We start from the raw sequence: 19,765 nt of genomic DNA on the forward strand, positions 1-19,765 counted from the left end.
CCGTCCATGAGGGGGAGGTCTATGCACAGGACTAAGGCTGTTGTCTCTGTTGTGTTTCCCCTACGCCACTCTGTGCTGTTCTTTCTGTGTCAGACACATACACTGTTAGACATACGCCATTGTGGACTTAACATGTCCCTTGCTGGGTGTTACGATGATGTCTGTAACTAACCATCAGTAGTCCTAATTTTTAAAAAGTAATGATTGTGTTTACAGTTCTGGATTCTTGGTATAAATCCAGATTCTGCTTTTGATAAAAACAACTTCCAGTAGAGTTAAAGCTTATAGCTGGCTTTGTCAGGAGATGTGGGCGTTTGGTTGTGTTTGTGCACAGACACACACAAACCACACACACACACACACACACACACACACACACACACACACCTGTTTCTCCATTGCTGAGCCCTATAATTTACCTGTTGGGGAACAGATAAGCTTCTGATCATGAGCGAGCTTCAGATGGAGGAGGACCTCAGTGTGGGCCTGCTCACTCACTGTGCATCTTCCTGCTGTGTTCACTCTTTCTCCTACCATCTCCCCAGTGACTCACCTGAACTTCAGGGTCCCCCACATTCCTGCTTCGTGTTACCCCCACTTCAGTGATGCTGAGAGGATGGGATAGTACTCCTGTGGCTAACACCTGAGATACGGAAGTAAGCTACTTCCTCTAGGACACTGGTGTGTCTTCAGTGATGGGGTTGTTCATTTCTGTAACACTGGCCCTGAAATAGCTGCCTCATCTGTTTTCTGTGTTTCATAGCTTTTATGACATGAACAGTATTGGAGTGTTCAGAATGGCACCAGGGTGCCAATGCCAATTAACAGGACTTTTCATAAAGATTTACCAGTTTCAGATACTCTCAGTAAGAAACCCAGGTGCTGACCCTTCTGTTTCTATAGTCATTTGCCAAACAACAAGACCACAGCATTTCCACAAGGCATTTATGAAGCAAGCACTCCACTGGGCATGATCTGCCTGTAGGTTCTATGTAATTATGGCTTTCAGTCCTGACAATTACCCGTGATGGGCAGGTCTTGTTTTCATTTTGTGTCACAGGTAAGGTTTGAGGCACAGAGAGCTTACTCAGAAGCTATCTGCAGTGGGATAGAGCTGAGATTCTAAGCCAGCACTGTCTTGGAGAGCCTTTTATGTATCTGTCTGAGCTGTTGCCATAGCGTCTGACCCCATGTATCCATTTAAATCAAAACGGCAGTGGGATGGAGTGGGGGCTGCAACTACCTGTCCACTCAAGAGATGGCTGGGATCCAGGGATCCTTGGTAGCCGTCTTCCTAAGAGCCTGCCTGGCAGTTAAAGGTGCTGCATATTAACAGGGCTTGGGCGGTTGTAGTTTGGCTGGTTTGGGCTTTTTAAGACAGCATTTTGCTTATGTAGTCTTAGTTGCTGTAGAACTCACTATGTAGCCAAGGCTGGCTTTTAAATTCACCGTCTTTCTGGCTCAGCCTCCCAAGTGATTGAATTACACAGGCTTGTGCCACCATGCCCAGTCTGGTCCATATATTTGTATCAGCCAATAATAATTGAGGATTTTTCTGGTATATGATTTGCTATTGTAATCACCTAGTGTGTCTACCAAGTATTGGTATTTAAAGAGACAGTGTAGGGCACTTGTAAATGTGACTTTCTTAGTGTTGGCTTGAGCTCACTGCAGTGGACTTGGCCTCTTGTCAAGGGTTTGAGGATGGAGCTGTGGTAGGCGCCCTCTCATGGTGGCATCAGCAGGCACCTCATTGTTAAGAGCACACACCCATTGTCTGATGGGGATGCTCAGGTCTGAAGAAGCACCCCTTTGGTCTATAAAGCATTTCCCTTCCCATGCCCACAGGGCTGCTATTGGTTCTGCCCTCATGTAGTACCCAAGACAGACAGGTGGCCCTTTAGGTCATTGCCTTGGGACCCTCAGCCCTGTTTGGAAATGTCACCATGGGATGATGTCACCTAGTCTCCCAATGGACCTTTTATGAAGTATTTCTCAGGGAATCCATCAGAATATACAGTTCACTGTTTGCTCCTTGTGAGAGTGGTGAGTCTCTGTCCAGGCCTCTCTGAAGTTGCACTGTAGCTGCTCTCAGGACTGCAGATTTGTACCAGGCTGCACAGGCTCCATGCCTCCTCCGCCTGGGTGGAAACAGCAGACAGACCTTGCCTGCAGAGGTGCCACCATGTATTTGCTTATTACTCTCAGCTGGGATTATTTAACTAAAAGGCATCCTTTATTTTGCAGCAGATTTCATATTTAGTAGTTGAGTAGAAAACACAGGGTGCTAGAGAATTGAATTTTTAAAGGCGCTGTGCTTTGCTGCTTCTGGTGGTGTGACAGTATGGGGCACATAGTCCTGCCTGATGGCCAACACAGGCGAGACAGGGTGGCACCTTCTCCTGTCTGAGATAGCCAGCTCTGTCATTATCAGGGTGCCACCTCCTTTCTTCCCATGAAGCCCTTTGGCTCAAGCTGAGTTACTTCCTCTGCAGGTGACATTCACGAGTGATTGCTACAGTTTCACAAGAGGGCGACATCCTAACTGATGGCAGTTTCTGCCAGTGTTTCAAGTTAAGATGGTGGTATCTCATAACCTATGAGATGGGCGCATAAGCAAAGAAACCACTGCCCCCAGCCCAGAGGTAGATGGCATTGGCCTGCTAAGGGATGTGCTTACCTTTGTCCATTGTTGCAGGAAAGAATTGGGCTGGTGTTACCACACAGAGAAAGCCCAGCTGCACAGTGCTGGATACCGGGCATTTCTTCCAGGAAGAGAAAGTAATCTTTAATTAAAAATTTCATTTCTGTGGCATATTCTGGTTTGGATTTTCTCAGCTTGAAGCTGACGAACAGCAGGTGCCCTGGAGCAAAAGAATAATTAATAGGCAGATATTCTCAGATGCTTGAGGCTCAGGGTAAGAAGATGCAGGTTGGACTTGGAGGGGAGACAGCTTTGTGTGCGTTAGAGAGAGCTCATTTATACTCAGTAGCGTTAGTCATTCACCAGCCTTTCACATACTGATCCTGTGGCGGCTGTGTGTCTTCCTTGGGCTGGGTGTCTTGGCAGGGCAGAGAACAAGGTGAGCAAGGGACAGTCCCTTCCCATAAGGAACTGGGAGCCACACCCTCACACTATCTTCTAAACACTGCTAGCTCATCCAGCAGGAGGCAGGGCCTGAGGGCATCTTGCTATCTCCAGGTGAGGTGTGGCATTAAGGTGTCCATCCAGGCAAGCTAGGGTAGCTTGTGAACAGTAAAACCTGTGTTCACTGTTCTAGAGATTGGATGTCAAAGGAACCTAGGGACTTGAGGGGAGGGGTTGTCAGGCCATCTGCTCTGTAGATCACAGCTGGCCTATTCTTCCCCTGTCCTCATTGCTGGGCCGCTTACAAATGTATGTTGATCCCATATGGATAGTGTGTCGTCGCCCCCCCCCCCCCCCCCCGACCCATCCTCTCTCAGAGGCCCCACCCCCTAATACAACACCTGGGGCCTAGGGAGAAACCAGAGGATGGACCTCAGAGGTTGTGATGCCTGAACTGGCTGCTGATCCTGAGTTGGAGTAGGATTTAGGGCTGTGATTAATCCGTGTGGAAAGTTCTTGTCACCTGGAGAAGACAGCAGGCCCATAAAGTTGAGATTGGGAGCTTGTGGATATAGGAGACAAAGCCAGGAAATAGTATGCTGAATGGCAGAAGGGCTGCAGGCATGGTGAGAGGGGGTCAGACAGCCTGCAGGTGTGGGGTAGTCACCCGGGGCAGTTGAGACTCGGGGAGAACATGGGCTTGATATATATGGTTGTTCAGCAAAGACTAGAATGCAGAAGGCTGCTGAGTGGAGCAGCTCCCTAGAGGGAGGGTGGGAGGAAATAGCAGGGCTCCCAGCACAGGCCAAGTGCCCTTTCACCTTGGCTCCCTGCTCACTGTTGGACTGTGGCGCTCACGCAACTCTTGTCCTCTAGTGTTATTTTTTTTTCCCATTGTGATCACCTTGGCTGTCTCTGTCATAGCTTGACTGTTTTTTTTTTCCCCCTCCTCCATTCTGTATTACTGAGAGGCAGGTTTGCTGTCTACTCCCTGTGGGCTCTGCCTCCCCTCCCCCATCTCAGTTACTCCCGTCTCCATATCTTTGTCATGTGCACCTTCTTAGGGTGGAATGCACCAGATGACCCTATCTGCAAATGACTCTGTGTAGCATCGTGTCCCATGGAGCCTTTCCTCTTTAGGGAGGCACCTATCCTTGTGGACGGACAGTTGAACCGGTACACACACATATGCCAGATAAAGCGAGCAGGGGGTGTTCCCAGAAGAAAGCCAGCCATACTGACACCCTAACAGCATCTAACACTAGTGAGGATGGGGAGCAGCTAATAAAGTGTTGGCTCTGTCCCCAATAGAGATAGTTACCGAGTTCATTTTTGAGCACTGCTCCAACATTTTGACAGGGTGATTGTAACCATGTGTGCAAAAATCTTAAGTGACTTAATCACCTCTAATTGTTGTCCTTTTATTTTTCTGCAGGGAATTGTGGGTAACTTAGCCAGTGGCAAGTCTGCACTGGTGCACCGGTACCTGACAGGCACGTACGTGCAGGAAGAATCTCCGGAAGGTATGTTGCTCAGCAGGTGTTTAGTTACCAGCTTAGAGTTGAGGGTTTAATTTTTTTTTTCCTTTAGCATATCCTAAATCACTGATGACCCATGCTAAGGCCGTAAGAAAGCCAGCAAGCAGCAAAGAGACTTAGGTTCGCACTCTGTCCCGTAGGGGGCTCAGTGTGTCCACTCCAGCATTTTGAGCACTAACTGAGATGTTCTTGAGTGCATTTCCACTGTAAAGTGTGTCCTCTGGATCCTTAGTCCAGTGCCACTCCTTTGAGTATTGGTTAGACGTCTGATCCGGACACTGACCTTGTATTGCTGCTTAATCACAGACACCAGCATTTCTAAGTACAGTCCAGATGCCCCCCACTTACGTGTCTGCCTATGTCTCCCTTATATCGTATGACGAACATGTGAGTGATCATTTTGCATGTGAGTTAGGCATTTTTTTTTTTTGCCATTAGACATTTTGATTCTTCTGTTGGCATATCCATGTCTTACTGTGGTTCTGTTTCTTTTTTTTTTTTTTTTTTTTCTCTTTCTTTTTTCTTTTTAAAGTAAGTTTATGACAGTATTAGCAGGAAACCCTTAGGCTCCTTAATCTAAGTGTAGCCCACAAGCCATTTTCTAAACTGTATTTTCTCCCCATGTAACCTTTTTGAAATCCAACTCTGAGACACTGAATTTCTGGTTCCTTCTTTTTCTTACTGGCTGTTCCATTCTTTGCAGATATGGACGCAGGTAACTATCCATTTTCTTCATGGCAGTGCTTGTCTCGTTTATGGAGAGAGGAGAGGCCCAACCTCGTGCTGTAGTGTTTCCTTCCCACCTTGTTCTGTGTCTCACCCTATTTTGTTTCATTTCACCCTTTTCTCTAAGTTCAGCATTTCACCCTGTTTTGTCCCTTAGCTGTCTTTTGAGCAGTAGTCCAAAGTAGCTTCACGTGTCCCCTGTAACACATGTTTTAGACCTTTAACTCTTGTCCTAAAGACTGGAACCATCTAGAAAGAACAGGATTCTGAGGGGCTTGCTTGGGGCTCTGCCACCTTCCTGCAGTGTTTTCCAACCATTTTTTGAAAGCCTCATGGCTGTCACATCAGAGAAACACCCACCTTTAAAATTCTCCCCATAAAAAAAAAAAAAATAAATAAAAATAAAAAAAAAAAAAAAAAAAAAAAAAAAAAAAAAAAGAAAAAAAAAAAAAATAAAATTCTCCCCATGAAATGGAATGGTGATTTGGGAGGAGGAGAGGCTCCAAGGAACACTTTTATGTGTAATACCAAATGGGAAAGGGCTCCATTTTGTGGGGGCTGCAGACCCAGGTACCCAGAATTCAGTGTGGAGGAGGGAGGGAGGTAGTATTTTTTACCAAGGCCCATCCAGGGGCATGCAAGGGTTTTCTCCCTCGTACCTGCGTGTGAATGGTCACCACAGCCAGCTTGACTAGACTTGGGGTCTGTGGTGCTTCTGTCTCAGGGCTTCTGTGTGTGGGATGCACTGTGTAACGGGTAAAACCAGCTGCCAGGGTTCGGCAGCTGACCCAACTGCAAGGCAAGCGCATGCCTTTTCCAGGCAGCTCTGTTCTGAATGTCTCCCAACACCTGCGTTTCGGGCTGGGATTGCTAGAAGTTGTAGGCCAGCCTCTGGTTCTCTTGCTGTCCCTCTGTGGCTCATAGGCCCATCCGTTTAGAGGTAGGTTGTACTGAAGTTGCTGATTCTAAAGGAAGAGGCAGGACCACACCAGCATTTGGTTATTACTGTGGCATCTGTCATTTTCCCATTGGACATTCAGTCTGTATGAACACACCTGTGTCTGACTCGATTATATGACCTTCTGTTTTGGTCCACACAGTGGTGTTTCTCTTTGAATGTTCCCACATCAGAAGTAAGAACTGTACCCTGTGAGGTGACCTCATTGGCAGCTGACAGCACCCCCACCTCCACGCGCACCCCCATCTGCAGAGTGGGAGTATATCATTTCACTGGCAGACACGCAGCCAAGGGCTCCTGGATCTGGGAGACAGAATTTAGGTGCTCTCTCACGCCCTCCCCCTGGCTACCTGTATGTCCTGTGGCTGTGAACCTTGAGCCCAGGGTGATTGATTGATCTGTGTGCTGGAGGAGCTTACAGCAGCACCATGCCCAGGTGTCCCCAGCAGGACACTTAGCTGCATCTATTGTGAGTGAGAGGTCTCTGTGTGCCTTGGCCTGGGCAGGTGCGGTTCCTGCCCGGAATGCAGCAGGGAGCTGCTGTCGTCTTTGCGCTTCTCATGGCCTGAGAGCTGGTTTCTATTTCCTGTCCCCACGAACACACACACCAGCAGCAGGAGGAAAAGGAGTGTGTGATCGCTGTGAGTGCTGCTTTGCAATCCTGAGATTTCTCTGTGGGGCCAGGGAGCTTTCAGCTAGGAGATGGTGGCCTTTTCCTTGTGAGTTAACATAGCCAGTTGCTAATGCTAACTGAAACTGGGAAGCCACATGTGCAGGGCTGAGGGGTTGGTATCTGATTTACTGCTTTATCAAGGAGTGAGGGGAGTCTTGGGTGACCAGTCCCCTGAGTTGTGCAGGAAGTTGTCAAGGATGGCTGTAGTTCTGCCTTCTCTTCAGGGACTCATTAGTACATAGGTGGAAGGGAGGGTGCAGCTCATGGGAGGACAGGTGTGTGGTTGGTGCCCAGCTGAAACTTTGGCTTAAGAGTGAGCTGTGTGATGCTCCGGCTTTTTTGTGTTGCAGCAACCTTTTGATTTGTCCGTTGTGAAATTCCATTTTCCATTGGTAGAACAAAACCCCCAAGGTTAGAAAGCCCCCTTTGCATTAGAAAGAAACTTGGTTATTTTAGCCCACAGTTTGAGAGACTGGAAGTCCAAGGCTGGGCATTCCATGCTTGGGTCTGGTAAGGGCATCATAGCTGGAACATGTATGATGAGGTACCACGTGATCAGACAGGAAGCTTGAGTGTGGGCTGGGGCAGTTTTGCTTTTTACAACAACCCTTTCTACTGCGAATGAACATTGATCCTCCCAGACCTACATCAGTCCCTTCTGAGGGCAGCATCTCTAATGAGTAGTTTTCCTGCATTCACCTGCTAAAGGATTCAACACCTTCTCTCGTTGGGAAACGGACTTTCTGTATACAAACGTTCAGAGACACACTCAAACCATGTCCAAGTCACAGAAATCCCCTTCTGCTGCTAGAACAATCAGCTGGACCACTGTCATTTGCCATGCACATGGCTGTGTGTCTGCCAGTCACTGGATTCTCCCCACTCTTGCTCCTGGTGGCACCCAGGTGTTCCTTTGCTTGTGTATACACACACACATACGTACATACATACGTACCTACATATGTGTGTATGAATCCTTTCCCATGATTCTCTTTTGCCCCTAGGAATTTGGGAGGGCTAATGTGACAAGGAATTTAAAACAGAACTCCACTCTTTGAAAAGAGAGCTGCCTCTCAGCAGAAGCATTCCCAGTGCAGTCACCCCACAGGGTTTTCTTAAGATTCTTGTCAGCATCACCTCACAGGGTAGCTCAGTTCTCTTCTCTTGAGTGACACCTTTTTAGTTGACATTTTATTCTGTAAGAGAAGAGAAGTTGACTTGAACACCTTAGAGATGAAGTCCAAAAAAACACTTAATGTATTATGCTTAATGCTACTTTTAATTAGCGACTTAGGGCAGACTAGCTATCTCAGCGGGGAGTCTGTGATCTGTGGAAGGAGCTGAGAGGAGAGAGCATGCTGTGTGTAATGGGCGGCCTTCTTCCCCGAGGAGTGCATGAGGAGAGTGTTATTTGTAAGTGTGTGTTTGTGTATATGTATGATTGACACCAGAGTCCCAGGGCTGTCGTGGCAAAATACCATAGACCAAATAAGTGGCTGAAAGCAGAATTAAAGTCCCTTGGCGAGTTTGGTCCTTTTAGGAGGCAGGCAGGCTAGCTCTTGGTGGTAGTGGTAGTGGCACCATATTTATGTACTCAGGTCTTTGGAGGAGGATGTTGGGGGTCGCTGTGGTGCACTGTGTATTTAGATGCTGGTTTCTGTGCCCCTCGAGATCTGGTTGCAGTTGCACGTGTGGGCATTGCTATGATCATTGGTCAGTGTTGTGTAAATACCGCTTCCCCAAAATCTCTGATTGGTTAATAAAAAAGCCGAGCAACCTGTAATTGGGCAGAGAAGGCACGAAGGCTGGACATCTGTTCCCAGTCTTGGGGTCTCAGGTAGGGACCATGAGGTAGAAGAGGGGAGAGAAAGGATGTAGCCATGAAATGTGGCCATGAGGACTGCACTGATGGAGCAGGAGCAGCTCAGGCAGGGCCAATATGGCAGTTTACTCAGGGCGTGTGGCTGGGAAGTAACCAGACAGACGAGTGTAGACCGGTTAGAGTAGGTCAATATCTGCCTAGCTCTAGTTCCTTAAGGCTTGTTGAATAAGTCTCAGGTCTCCATCTTGTTATTTGGGATCTAGGACAGGTTATTGGAAAAGGCTCCCAAATTATAACAGTCTCACAGGAGGGCTCTGTTGCATCTGTTCCCTTGGATGTGGATGGGTTGGTTAGCACTGTTGGCATCTGAGTCCCACAGGGCAGGACCAGCCTGGGTGTGACCTTCACACCTCTCTTCCAAGCCCTATTAATAGCTGCTAATTAGAGTTGTGAACAGTGTTTGGGCTGTGTAATTTCAGTCTCCCCCTCATGTGTTAGGTGCTTAGCATTCAATGCGCACCCTGCCTCCCCTGATACCAAACGCATGTGTTTCCTGTAAGTTTTAAGTCTCTATGGGGGGGGGGGGGAGATAGAGAAACAGCTTATCAGCGGCGTGTGGGAGGTGTTGGAATCGTGTCTCATTCCATGACTCTTATTGTTGAATCCTCCAGGGCTGATAGGCCATGGGCCCTGGACAGCCCACCCTGGTTCTTGTGTCTTTCCATTTGTGGATTGTGGTCCCCAAGGGCTATGCAGATGGACGGCCACTGAGACCGCAAAAGCTGTCCATCGCAGTGGCCTCAATGTGTCTGTGGGGATGGATTGAGTAGAAGGCCTTAAGGTTAAAGGCAACACACCTAGGAGCAGCCATGGCCTGCCCTCCTGCAGTGAGAACACTGATCACCCTACCCCTAAGCTGATACTTCTTAACTGCAACCTGCTAATGGGTCAGGTTAAAACTGGGAGTTGAAGTCCTGTCATCAGCAAACCACTTCTTTTTACCCAAATCCAGAATAAACAAACCCACAGACTGAAGCACAGAGCTGAAGCTCACCTGCTGGAAGGCTCACATGCTGCCTGAAGGAGGTAGGAAGGCAAGGCACCGGAGGCTCACTCCAAAACTGACTGTCACCTGCTACAGCTTTGGGAAAGGCTGTAAAGATGCGCTACATCCAGGTGTCGCATGGGAGCAAGTGGACCTGCAGTACACATGGGCGTAACTCATAAGAGACTGACTTTTCTCCACTGGCTTTTTCATTGCTCATTGGTTTTTAACCTGTTCAAATGTGGAGGCAAGAAGGTTCAAGAGTGCGGTTGCCCGGGATCTGTCTAGCCCGACAGCCAGCAGGTGCCTGGCCAGGAGTTTGGTAGTGGAGAGACACCTCTAGGAGGCCTGACTCCACTTCTCTGCCTCAGCCGTGTTTCTGGGCTCTCTTGACTCTCCCAGAAAGTGTTACACACAGTGGCCTCAGCCAAGCACAGGGAGGGTGCACAGACAACAGCCCGAGGTCCCCACAGCAGCTTTCTTCCTTCTCCTTCAGAATCGGCAAAGAAACATCAGCAGTCTGGTCTCAAGTAACCCAAGAAAAGCCAGAGTACAGGTCTAGAATTCAAGGTGGATCTTTTCACTGGTCCCCAGGGAATGGCAGTGTCATTCCCACTGAAACAGTTGAGGGAGGGGGAGGAGCCTACACAGTCCGCCTGTTAGGAAGAGGTGTAGATGTGTGATGCTGAGTCATGGCCACCAGGTGAGGATTCGGATAGTACAGTTCTCTAGGTATCAATGGGTGGGGCAGGTGTAGGACTCATACCCAACCTGCAAAGGCGCAAGTCTTTTGTTCAGATTCCATGGTCTGTGTGTATGACTTGTGCATACTCTTTGTGTACTCTAAATGCTCCGGATGACTTAGAATACAAGGCAGATGCAACATACGTTGTAGTTTTATGTGGTTTTAGTAATGATGGCATGAGAAAATGTCTGTCCATGCTCAGTAGATATGGCTTATTCTGGGGTATTTTTGCTCTGTTGTTGGCTGTATGGGTGTGGGTGTGCAACAGATCTGACCTGAGAGAGACTGAGTTAACTGGGTCAAAAGGTCTCTGTTGTGAGTGATGCCCTGGGGGAGCCCCAAATGATCCTACCCCCACTCCTCACAAGAATATGACAAATTCCACCAAGCATGAGTCCACCACAGCTCACCTAAAGAACCAGTGAGAGTGTTGAACTTACTCTCAGAGCATGAGTGAGGGGTTACTGGCAGGAGTGTGGTGATCCCACAGCAGCGACCTGGAAAGTGTTTACCCAGAATGGACGATGGCTTCCCCACAGCCATGAAGATGGAGCCCCCTTTGCACTGACCTTTCTGAACCTCCTGAGACACCGAGGCCATGTGCAGTTCGAGTCAGTTATAAATAAATGACTGAGAGGTGTGGCTGGACTAGGTGAGGGTCAGTGACCCCCCCAGTCCCCTCTCCCTTTGAGAGAACATCACAGGCCCACCCGTGTGACAGTTGACTCTTAGAGAAAGACACAGTTGGTCTGATAAAGATGGCAGTTGTTTTTCCTCAGAGGATAGCATAATGCAGCAGCCTCGTAACTCACACCAGGAGACCAGACTCGGAGCCTGAGTCACCAAAAATATCTGACAGTGCTCCTTGTTATGCCCGGCTAACCAGAGTGTGCAGACAGCAGCTCTCCACTCTGCATCTGAGAGGAGCTCAGAGCGTGCGCATGTGTTGTTGGTTTACTTTTGATGGGCTGGTTTTAGGTTTGGAAACTTGGCCAGTCTATGGGAAGGAGTGTAGTCTACGTGTGTGTGTGTGTGTGTGTGTGTGTGTGTGTGTGTGTGTGTGTGTGTGTGTGTGTGTGTGTGTGTGTGTGTGTGTGTGTGTGTGTGTGTGTGTGTGTGTGTGTGTAATGGGGTTGCCGACAGGAAGGGAACAAAGTGTGCGCTATAACCTGGCAGCATTCAAGAGTGCAGTTCAGGGCTGCCCTGCGGTCCCTTTCATCTGCTCCTGCTATGCCCTGAATAGACTTGCTAATAGCAGCCCTGGCTGCCTGGAGCTGAATAGTGAGGGTTCCCAGGTCCCAGGCCATTTAGCAGTCTTACAACATCCAGCACGTGATGATGACTCGGAGTGGCTTTTGTAGAATAGTCAAAAGAATCTTACCCTTCGTTTGACAGTCTTGCAGTCTGCACAGAGCCACCGGTGGCCTCTTCCTGTGTGGGCCTATCATATGTGGGCCTGTCACATGTGAGTGCCATGAGAGGCTCTGCTGCTCCTTCTGGATCCTCAGCCCTGGCAGCCGCAGCTCCCACTGATGTTTTCAGAGGCATGACTGCAGCCACCAGTACTGTCCTCTGCGTCAGCACCCACTCACTGTTCTAGACTAGTAGTCTATGTGACATCATCAGACATCCTCAGGGCTCTCAGGTACCACCCTGAGTGGAGGTGAGACCAATAAAGGCCTGTACCTGACAACCAGGAACCTAGAGAACAAGGTACGAAGTGGTTGGTACTCTCTCCTGCGTCTGGAGGTGTGGGTGGGATCATGGGTGCCACGTGCAGCAGAGACCAGGGCGATGGGTTTCCTGTGTGGGTGAATTGCTTTCTCTGGTCCGCTGATGCCACGTGCTACAGCGGGTTCCTGGTTGTCAGTTACATCCAGCCAGCAGTTGCTTGAGAGCCACTGTCCCATGCCTCAGTCTTGATATTTCCCCAAAGTGCCTGCCTGGACTGATCTCCTAACAGATGTATCTGGCAAGCATCAGGCAAGTGTGTTCTCAGAAGCACGTGGATCTGAAATGTTTTGTTAATGGATGTTTGCTTAGTCTCCTAGAAACAAACGCTGTGGTAAACACCCAGCCTGATTCTCAGAGTTGCTGCAACACATTTAAGCTGTCAGCTCCTAGAACCTTTTCCAAATCCAGTAAACTTTTATTTTTAAGTTCAGTCGGCCACTATTGCTGCACAGATGTTAGGCTTCTTTCTCAAACTCCTCTTGGATCCTGTTTGATGTATGAGAGAAACAAAAATACGTAGAAACAAAAATACGTATAGCCCTAATAAAACTGGAGTGGTTTTGAAATCTATCCGTTGACGCTTTCTAATGTGACTTTTACCCTGTTGCTTATAAACAAGGGATTTTAGCAAAGGCAACTGTGTAGGGGTATCTATCTCTGAGCCTTGAGATGATGGCCCCATTGGTTGGTTGGTTCCGTGGGTCAGGTCAGTTGCTTTTCTAGGTGATTTGAGGGGCTAAGCTGGTACCTAACGGGAACGTCACCTCCCTTACCTTCCACATTGAATGTCCTCCTGTGTGTGCCAGTCTGCAGCTCGACCTGCGTGACGCGTGGAGCCTGCATACAATACCGAGTAAGGCAGGCGAAGGTCGCTGAGCTTTTTTGCTAGACTTTGAAAGAGGGGACAGAGGAGAAGCCTGCACCGTGAACAAGGAAGAGAGGTTGACAGAGCCGGGAAGGCGAGGCTGTCGTGAGTCTGCCGGAACAAAACGTGTTTTTCAGTTGGTTGGCAGGAACTCAGTGGCTCGTCCATGTTTTTATCATTACTTCAGCAAGAGGCTGAAGACTCACTGAAACCCGGCCAGGGCCTGAGGTTGGTGTGCGCATCCAGGAAGAAGTTGTTTCCGGGATAATTAACACGGAAGTGATTTACACCTGGCCAGGTGCATGTCTTTCAGCCCTCGAGCTAGGGTCGACCAGCCTGGCATGTGCTGGGGAGGATCAGCAGCTCATGGTCACCAGAAGTGCACTTGGGTGCCGTTGGGCCCCACAGTTCAGAATAAGCCAGCCTGGCTTTCTACACAGCTATTGCTGTCCCAGGAACCTCCAGGGTTGAGCATGTTATTATTATTTTTTTATTTATTATTATTTTTTGGAACAGGGTTTGGTTGGTATGTCGTAGCCTGGCCTTGAACTCACTATGTAGCTGAGGGGGATGTGAGTTTCTGATCCTCCTGCCTCTACTTCTCCAATGCTGGTATTGCAGGTGTGCACCACCATGCCCAGTTTATGCCTGGTACTGCTGGTGTGCACCACCATGCCCAGTTTATGCCTGGTACTGCTGGTGTGTATCACCATGTCCAGTTTATGCCTGGTGCAAATAGAACCAGAACCAAGGCTTCGTGAATGCCGGACAAGCATTCTGCCAGCTGAGCTGTATCTCCAGTCCAACAACACATCCGTTCTTGGCAGGAAAAGCATAGCTTCACGTTTATAATGACAAGTTATTTTCCCAGAGACGTCTAAGCTCCTTAGGTGTTTCTTACACTGAAGGTCCATTGCCTTTACCTGCCGGCCTTTAATTTTGGATTCTTTTCTTCCCGGACCCCATGTCTAGTACTTGTGTCTGCTGTGTCATTTGTCCTTGACTCTGCCCTCTAGTGAGCAGCCTGCTTCCACATGTTTAGGCACCTTGTAGTAACAGCTTGCTGGGATCTGGCTGCTGCGCAAGACTAGGCTCACCGCATCACTCTGCACCCAGGTTGGGGCAAGGGAGAGGGGACCTATCAGATGGGGGGGGATAGGATACGGGAAGATGGGCTTCTTGACCTACCTCCCTGGAGCGTGGACCCTGATACACTTAGATTCATGGGGCACTTGCTTCTCCCATCTCCTGCATGTCCTGGCCTTAACACTCAAGTAGGTAGCTCTCCCCAGACGGTGCCAAGGACTTGGCTGACGCTCCTGTGACCATGGTGCTTGTACCTGGCACAGAGAAAAGGCTGAATGTTTTTCTCTTTTGCTTTTCAGGTCTTAGTTTTTATCTTTCCAGCAAAATATTGAGGTGCTGTTCTTCACTCACATCACGTGCTTTCCTCTGGACCAATCGGCATGTCTAGGCATATGGAAATGTTCTGGCCTCTAGTCTCTTGGTGCACAGTAGTGAGGTCGGCCTCGCTGTTGGCTCCTGAACGGTTGGTTGTGGAGGTAGATCCAAGCCCTGAGTTGTGTTGACAGAGTGGCAAGTGTTCTTTGAAGCCTTAAGCACCGTGCATCTCCCTGCCACTCAGCATGCATGGTGCAAACCAGGGTTGGACAGCACTATGTACATACGGCCACCTCCCTCACACAGGTGTCCCCTTGACTTCTGTGGCTCTACCGAGCCTAGGGTGCTCTGCTTTTTCCTGGACATACTTCTCTTCCTGGTCCACCCAAGGACTTACATGCTTGTCATAATTACCATGGGCACAGACCACCATACCCAAGGAGGGCTGAGCCCAACAACACTCAGTGTGTCTAATCTCAGCATTGACGGCAGGCAGCTTCCTGTGACCGTAATGAGTGTGCAACGAGTGTGCAACATTGATTTATCTGTGATTGATCCAGACCAGATAAGGAAACCAGATATAGTTAGCGGTCTGTCCATAGCGGCTTCCAGCATGCACTGTTGTGATCTAAGGTGAGATCTAGGCAGAGACACTTGGCATAACTGCTGCTGGACCTGGAGCTGGCCTGTCTCTGTGATGGTGAGGCCAGCACACGTGGCCAGCAGTTCCTACCCTCTTGAGCACCACTGCTTATTGATTGATAATGGTGTTAACTTTTTTAAAGTAAATGTTTAAGAAACAGAAGGAGATGAAATAATGAAACACAGCAGTTGTTCTGCGAGGGCCAAATGAGTGAGCCAGCTGTTTGGAAAGGACAATGTGTGTAGCCACTGGGGAGGGGGCTTGATGACAGAACCAGGCCGCACAGCGTCTGCCCTTTGCACACCGGATAGGTCAGTGGCTTAGGTTGCTTCAAGTCAAGTTCGGTGCCTGAATGGAACAGGGCTCCTGAAGAATTGTCAAAACAATTTCTAGTTGTCACCGTCAACTAGAAGTGACAGTGGCATAGTATATGCTTTGGAGATGGGGGTCGGGGATTGGACGGGATTTCCCAGGCTACCTCTGGGCTTTGGAACTGACTCGGATTATGGAAGAGGTGGTCTACTGGATCCCCAACACCCCAGAGCTCTCCCGTCCCATCAGGATTGTGGCCGTCTTCAGCACATGCCTGCTCCTCCCCTCCACCAGCATCCATGGTGCATAGACCTTATTCCAAGATGTTCCAGACATAGGTTTGGTCCTGGAGGAAATGAGGTCGTCAGGCCCAGGAGAGAGGGCACACGGGCATCTTGCTTTGCCAGCTCTGGATGGGAGACCGCTGTGGTAATGTGTGCTCCCCAGCGTGAGGTACTGGTCCTCTCTTGCTGAGTCCCTTAGGGGGAGCAGAAGCCTGGATGCAAAAACCTGCTGCTGCATTCCTTCTAGTAAGCAAAGTACATAGGATTGCAGCACAGATAATGTCCCAGAGACCTGGGACAGAGCAGAGTGACCTTCATGAAGTATGTGCATCTACAAAAGGAGTATTCAAAGTGCAGGCTGGCACATAGCTCGGTGGCAGGTGGAGTTGGCTAGCTGAGGCCCTGGGTTCAGTCCCTAGCATGGGAGAGAAGGACCCAGGAGAACTTTCTAGCAGGAGTCACCTGGACCTGAATGATGCTGGCTATGAGCTATGAAGTTGTTTTTTTGTTTTTATTTTTGTTTTTGTTTTTTTTTACAAAGAAACAAAAGTAAACATTGGCAGAGCTTAAAACACATACTTTCTGGCCTTTTATGGAAATAGCTTCTTACCTTCTATGGCACAGTCAGGCACGGCTCAATGGCCGGGTTGCTGGAGGCCAGGTCATCACCATGTGGATATCACCAGATGCAATAACACAACCTAGGAGAGCAGCGATGTCACCACTGGATATGACCAGGGGTTTCTGGCTCCAGCTTCTGCTGCCCCTGGCAAGTCCCGTCTCAGCTCCCAAGCTGTTCTTCTCGGCCAGATTTTAGACTTGGGCCCTGAGTGCTGTTGTTGGTCCTCTGTTCTTCCTGAACACCTGGCTATTGGCTGCCACCTTGGTGCATGGCATCCTTCTAAGGTTTGGGTTTTGTTTTCTCCTCCTCTGAGGCTGTTTCACCACCTCCTCCCCTCCTCCATTGTGCCCGTCCCCTGATGGGATCTTTGCCCAGTGTCTTGTCCTTATTATTTCTACTTCTCTGTCCATCATTCTCTTGGTGGAGACGGGGGCTGCACTGGATCTTTTGAGGCAGGGGAGGAGGTATAAGTATCAATTAGGGTTATCCACACTGACTAGGGCTCCACAGAGACAGTAGTGCCTGTTGCTCAGAAATGCCCTTTTGTGCACCTCTATCATTTGTCTCATCAGCTGCAGGGGAGGATGGCAGTGGGGCCTTGGGGAGCCTCACTGTGGCCTGTGTCACCAGCCTGGACAGCCATATTGTCAGATTGATACAGGTGTCCTGCCCACCTCCCTCCCCCAGGAAGATGGCTGTCTGTTTGTTAGGGACCAGGTCCTGCCTGCTCCTGTGCATTTGCTGAGGGCCCTCTCCTGGCATCATGTGCCCTGAGGTATGGAGTGTCAACTACCTTTTCCCCAGATCTAGATCGGGCACAGGCCTAGCTTCTGCAGGTGGGGAGGGAGCTTTTGTTGCGCTCACTCACGGAATCCAGGTGTGGGAGAGGGCTCTCTTTCCTCAGCGGGGCCTCAGGTTATTCCCACAGCCTTGCCCTGTGCCCATCCTTCTCTCTTCCAGGAATGGAGGAGCCAGTCAGACCCCATGGTGTTCCGATGTGCCAGCCCAGTTTGAGACTGGGATGTCCCTTTCCTTTCCCATCTTCCTTTTCTTCTGACATGGGCTTGAGTTAAGTGGCGCCACCTCTGGTCAACCTTCTGCCCCAGTGACCCACCCACAGAGACCCTGAGCAGGCACCAGGGTTGGCTCTTTACCTATTCTTGGCACACTGCTATACCCCCTCCCCCCCCCAGTAAGCTTAAAAACCATGACAGAGGAAATCTGTTTTGGTTAAGTTTTATGAACTAGTGTGTTCAATAACCTCTGTCCCCACTGTAAAAAGTACTATGTGGTCCAACATTCCTTTTAAATATCACAATACTAAACTTTTCCAAAGCCCCAATCTCATAAAGTACTGGCTTAAGTATTTTTGTCATAGTTTTTTTTTAAGGCACATTAAATTTTAAAGGAGTTTGGCACATTTGTGATTAAACTTGCTTTATATTCCCTGAGGGAGAACCCAAAAGGCCTGCAGACCCCTTTGTTTAGATAATGAGACCACGATGTTTGCAGGGTTTGCCCGGCTTTATCATGAAACTAGGGTGTGTGTGGGTGGGGCAAGGTTGAGCTTCTTAGAAGTAGCTCTTCTAAACAGAGGCAGGAGGGCACCTAGCACCATCCGTATCTGTTCTCCCCTGTAGGGCCTGTGCTCTGGGCCAGCTGGCACCTGCTGGAAGAGCCACTGGGTTAGGCTTACAAGTGAGAGGGAGCGTGCCTTCCCCGTGCAGTGGCCCCACAAAGGTAGCTCCAGCTCGATCGAATTTTAGGCCCTCACTTTGTATGCAGGCTCAGAGATGGGCAGCCACAAGAAGACCAATGGCTTCAGCAGAGGTCAGTGGTCTCCAAGGTACAGTGATGGTTTAGAGCTGTAACACCCTGAGTGTGGAACAGGAGGAGGTTTATTCAGCTCCCTGCGCCCTCCATATCCATCCAGAGTGAGGAGAGTGACCCACAGGGTCACATGAGGGTCATGTGGGACTCTGCATTCACATGGAAGAGAGGAAGGTTGAGGAACCTGCAGCTTTCCTGAAGGGTTGAGTTGGGGGGGGGGTCTTTCTGTCCCTTAGTCTCTGATGCTTGTGTCACAGGACAGTCGTGGGGAATAACTCAAGGTGGTGCTTGGCAGCGGCACTCACTCTGAAGATGTGTTAGTCGTTGTCCTCACTCTTGCTTTCTGGGAGAACTGATGGATACAGTATTAGCTTTCAGTCCAATTACTGGGAATGATGAAACAGGAACGGCAGACATCTGTGGCAGTGCTTACTCCAGGCAGCTCCTTTTTTTGGAATAGGAAAATTCCACTTACTCTTATTTTTTACTCCTTAAAGCAGAACTGGACAGAGATGGGACCCTGGCCCAGCATGCGAGAGGAATAAATTGTGGCAGCTCCTCCCAGTGTGAGCTGAAACAGAAGGAGCCCAGTTATCTGGCATGTGGTGTCCCAGATTTAGAGCTGGTTCCTACAGTGAGAGTCTCAGAATAGTCACCTTGAAATTGGCTGAGGTTGGATGGTGAGAAACACACCTAATCAGACCTTTAAAAGTATGCTTTAAAGCCAGAGCACACAGCTATGTTGTCACCAGTATGCTGTTCCTCACTGATGAGTCTCTTGAAGTGCTGGCTGTATATATTGCTGAACAGACGCTTGCCTTTTTACACCCCTGGCTTCGGGGAGACGTCAAGATGCTGGGGGAGTGGGGAGGTAGCACAGTTGGAAAAGTGCTTGTCCTACAAGCACAAGGCCCTGAGTTTTATCCCCAGAGCACATGCTTTTGTTCTTGTTTATAAAGCTAGCTATAGTAATGCAGGCTTGTAATCTTTGTGCTAAGAGGAGACAGGTGATTGATTCCCTGGGCCTGGCTCTAGGCCAACAGAAGTTGCTGTCTCAAAAAGCAAGGTGTAAGGCCCTAGAAGTTCTATATCCAAGGTTGACCTCTGGCAGATGTGCACCCATACACATGTGTGTGTGTACACACACACACACACACACACACACACACACACACACACACACACACACACACACCAGGCTACGCAAAGGCAGCAGGAAGCTGGCAAGTACATATTGGAGGTGAGCCAGAGACCTTGCAAGTCACACTTGAGGTTAAGTTAACTTCATGAGTTCTCAGAGGAGACAAGCATGCATAGTGCTGCTGGCCATGTTTAACTCTGGAAGTCATGCTGGGCCTCAGCATTCAGTGGGCTGCAGGAGAGGCTGATAGCTGCAAGGGAGCCTTGTAGCTGGAGAAGAGCTGCTCTGAGCAGGCAAGGGACTCCATTTCTCAGCATGTGAAGATGTTAACCTTAGTT

At 49.2% G+C, this 19,765-nt stretch overlaps 1 protein-coding gene across 11 annotated transcripts in view; it reads left to right on the forward strand.

The window, feature by feature from the left end:
• Positions 1-19,765, forward strand: part of Agap1 (ArfGAP with GTPase domain, ankyrin repeat and PH domain 1) — a 430,070-nt gene that overhangs the window by 144,252 nt on the left and 266,053 nt on the right. For 6 of the 11 annotated variants that reach the window (XM_051154307.1, XM_051154301.1, XM_051154304.1 and 3 more), the window contains exons 3-4: positions 4,524-4,611; positions 5,330-5,341. In XM_051154307.1, coding sequence (XP_051010264.1) covers positions 4,524-4,611; positions 5,330-5,341 — 100 coding nt within the window. The remainder of the gene's footprint in view (positions 1-4,523; positions 4,612-5,329; positions 5,342-19,765) is intronic. The other 5 variants (XM_051154308.1, XM_051154309.1, XM_051154310.1 and 2 more) reach the window with 1 other exon arrangement.

Source organism: Acomys russatus, chromosome 12, assembly GCF_903995435.1.
Source record: "Acomys russatus chromosome 12, mAcoRus1.1, whole genome shotgun sequence".
Lineage (NCBI taxonomy): Eukaryota > Metazoa > Chordata > Mammalia > Rodentia > Muridae > Acomys > Acomys russatus.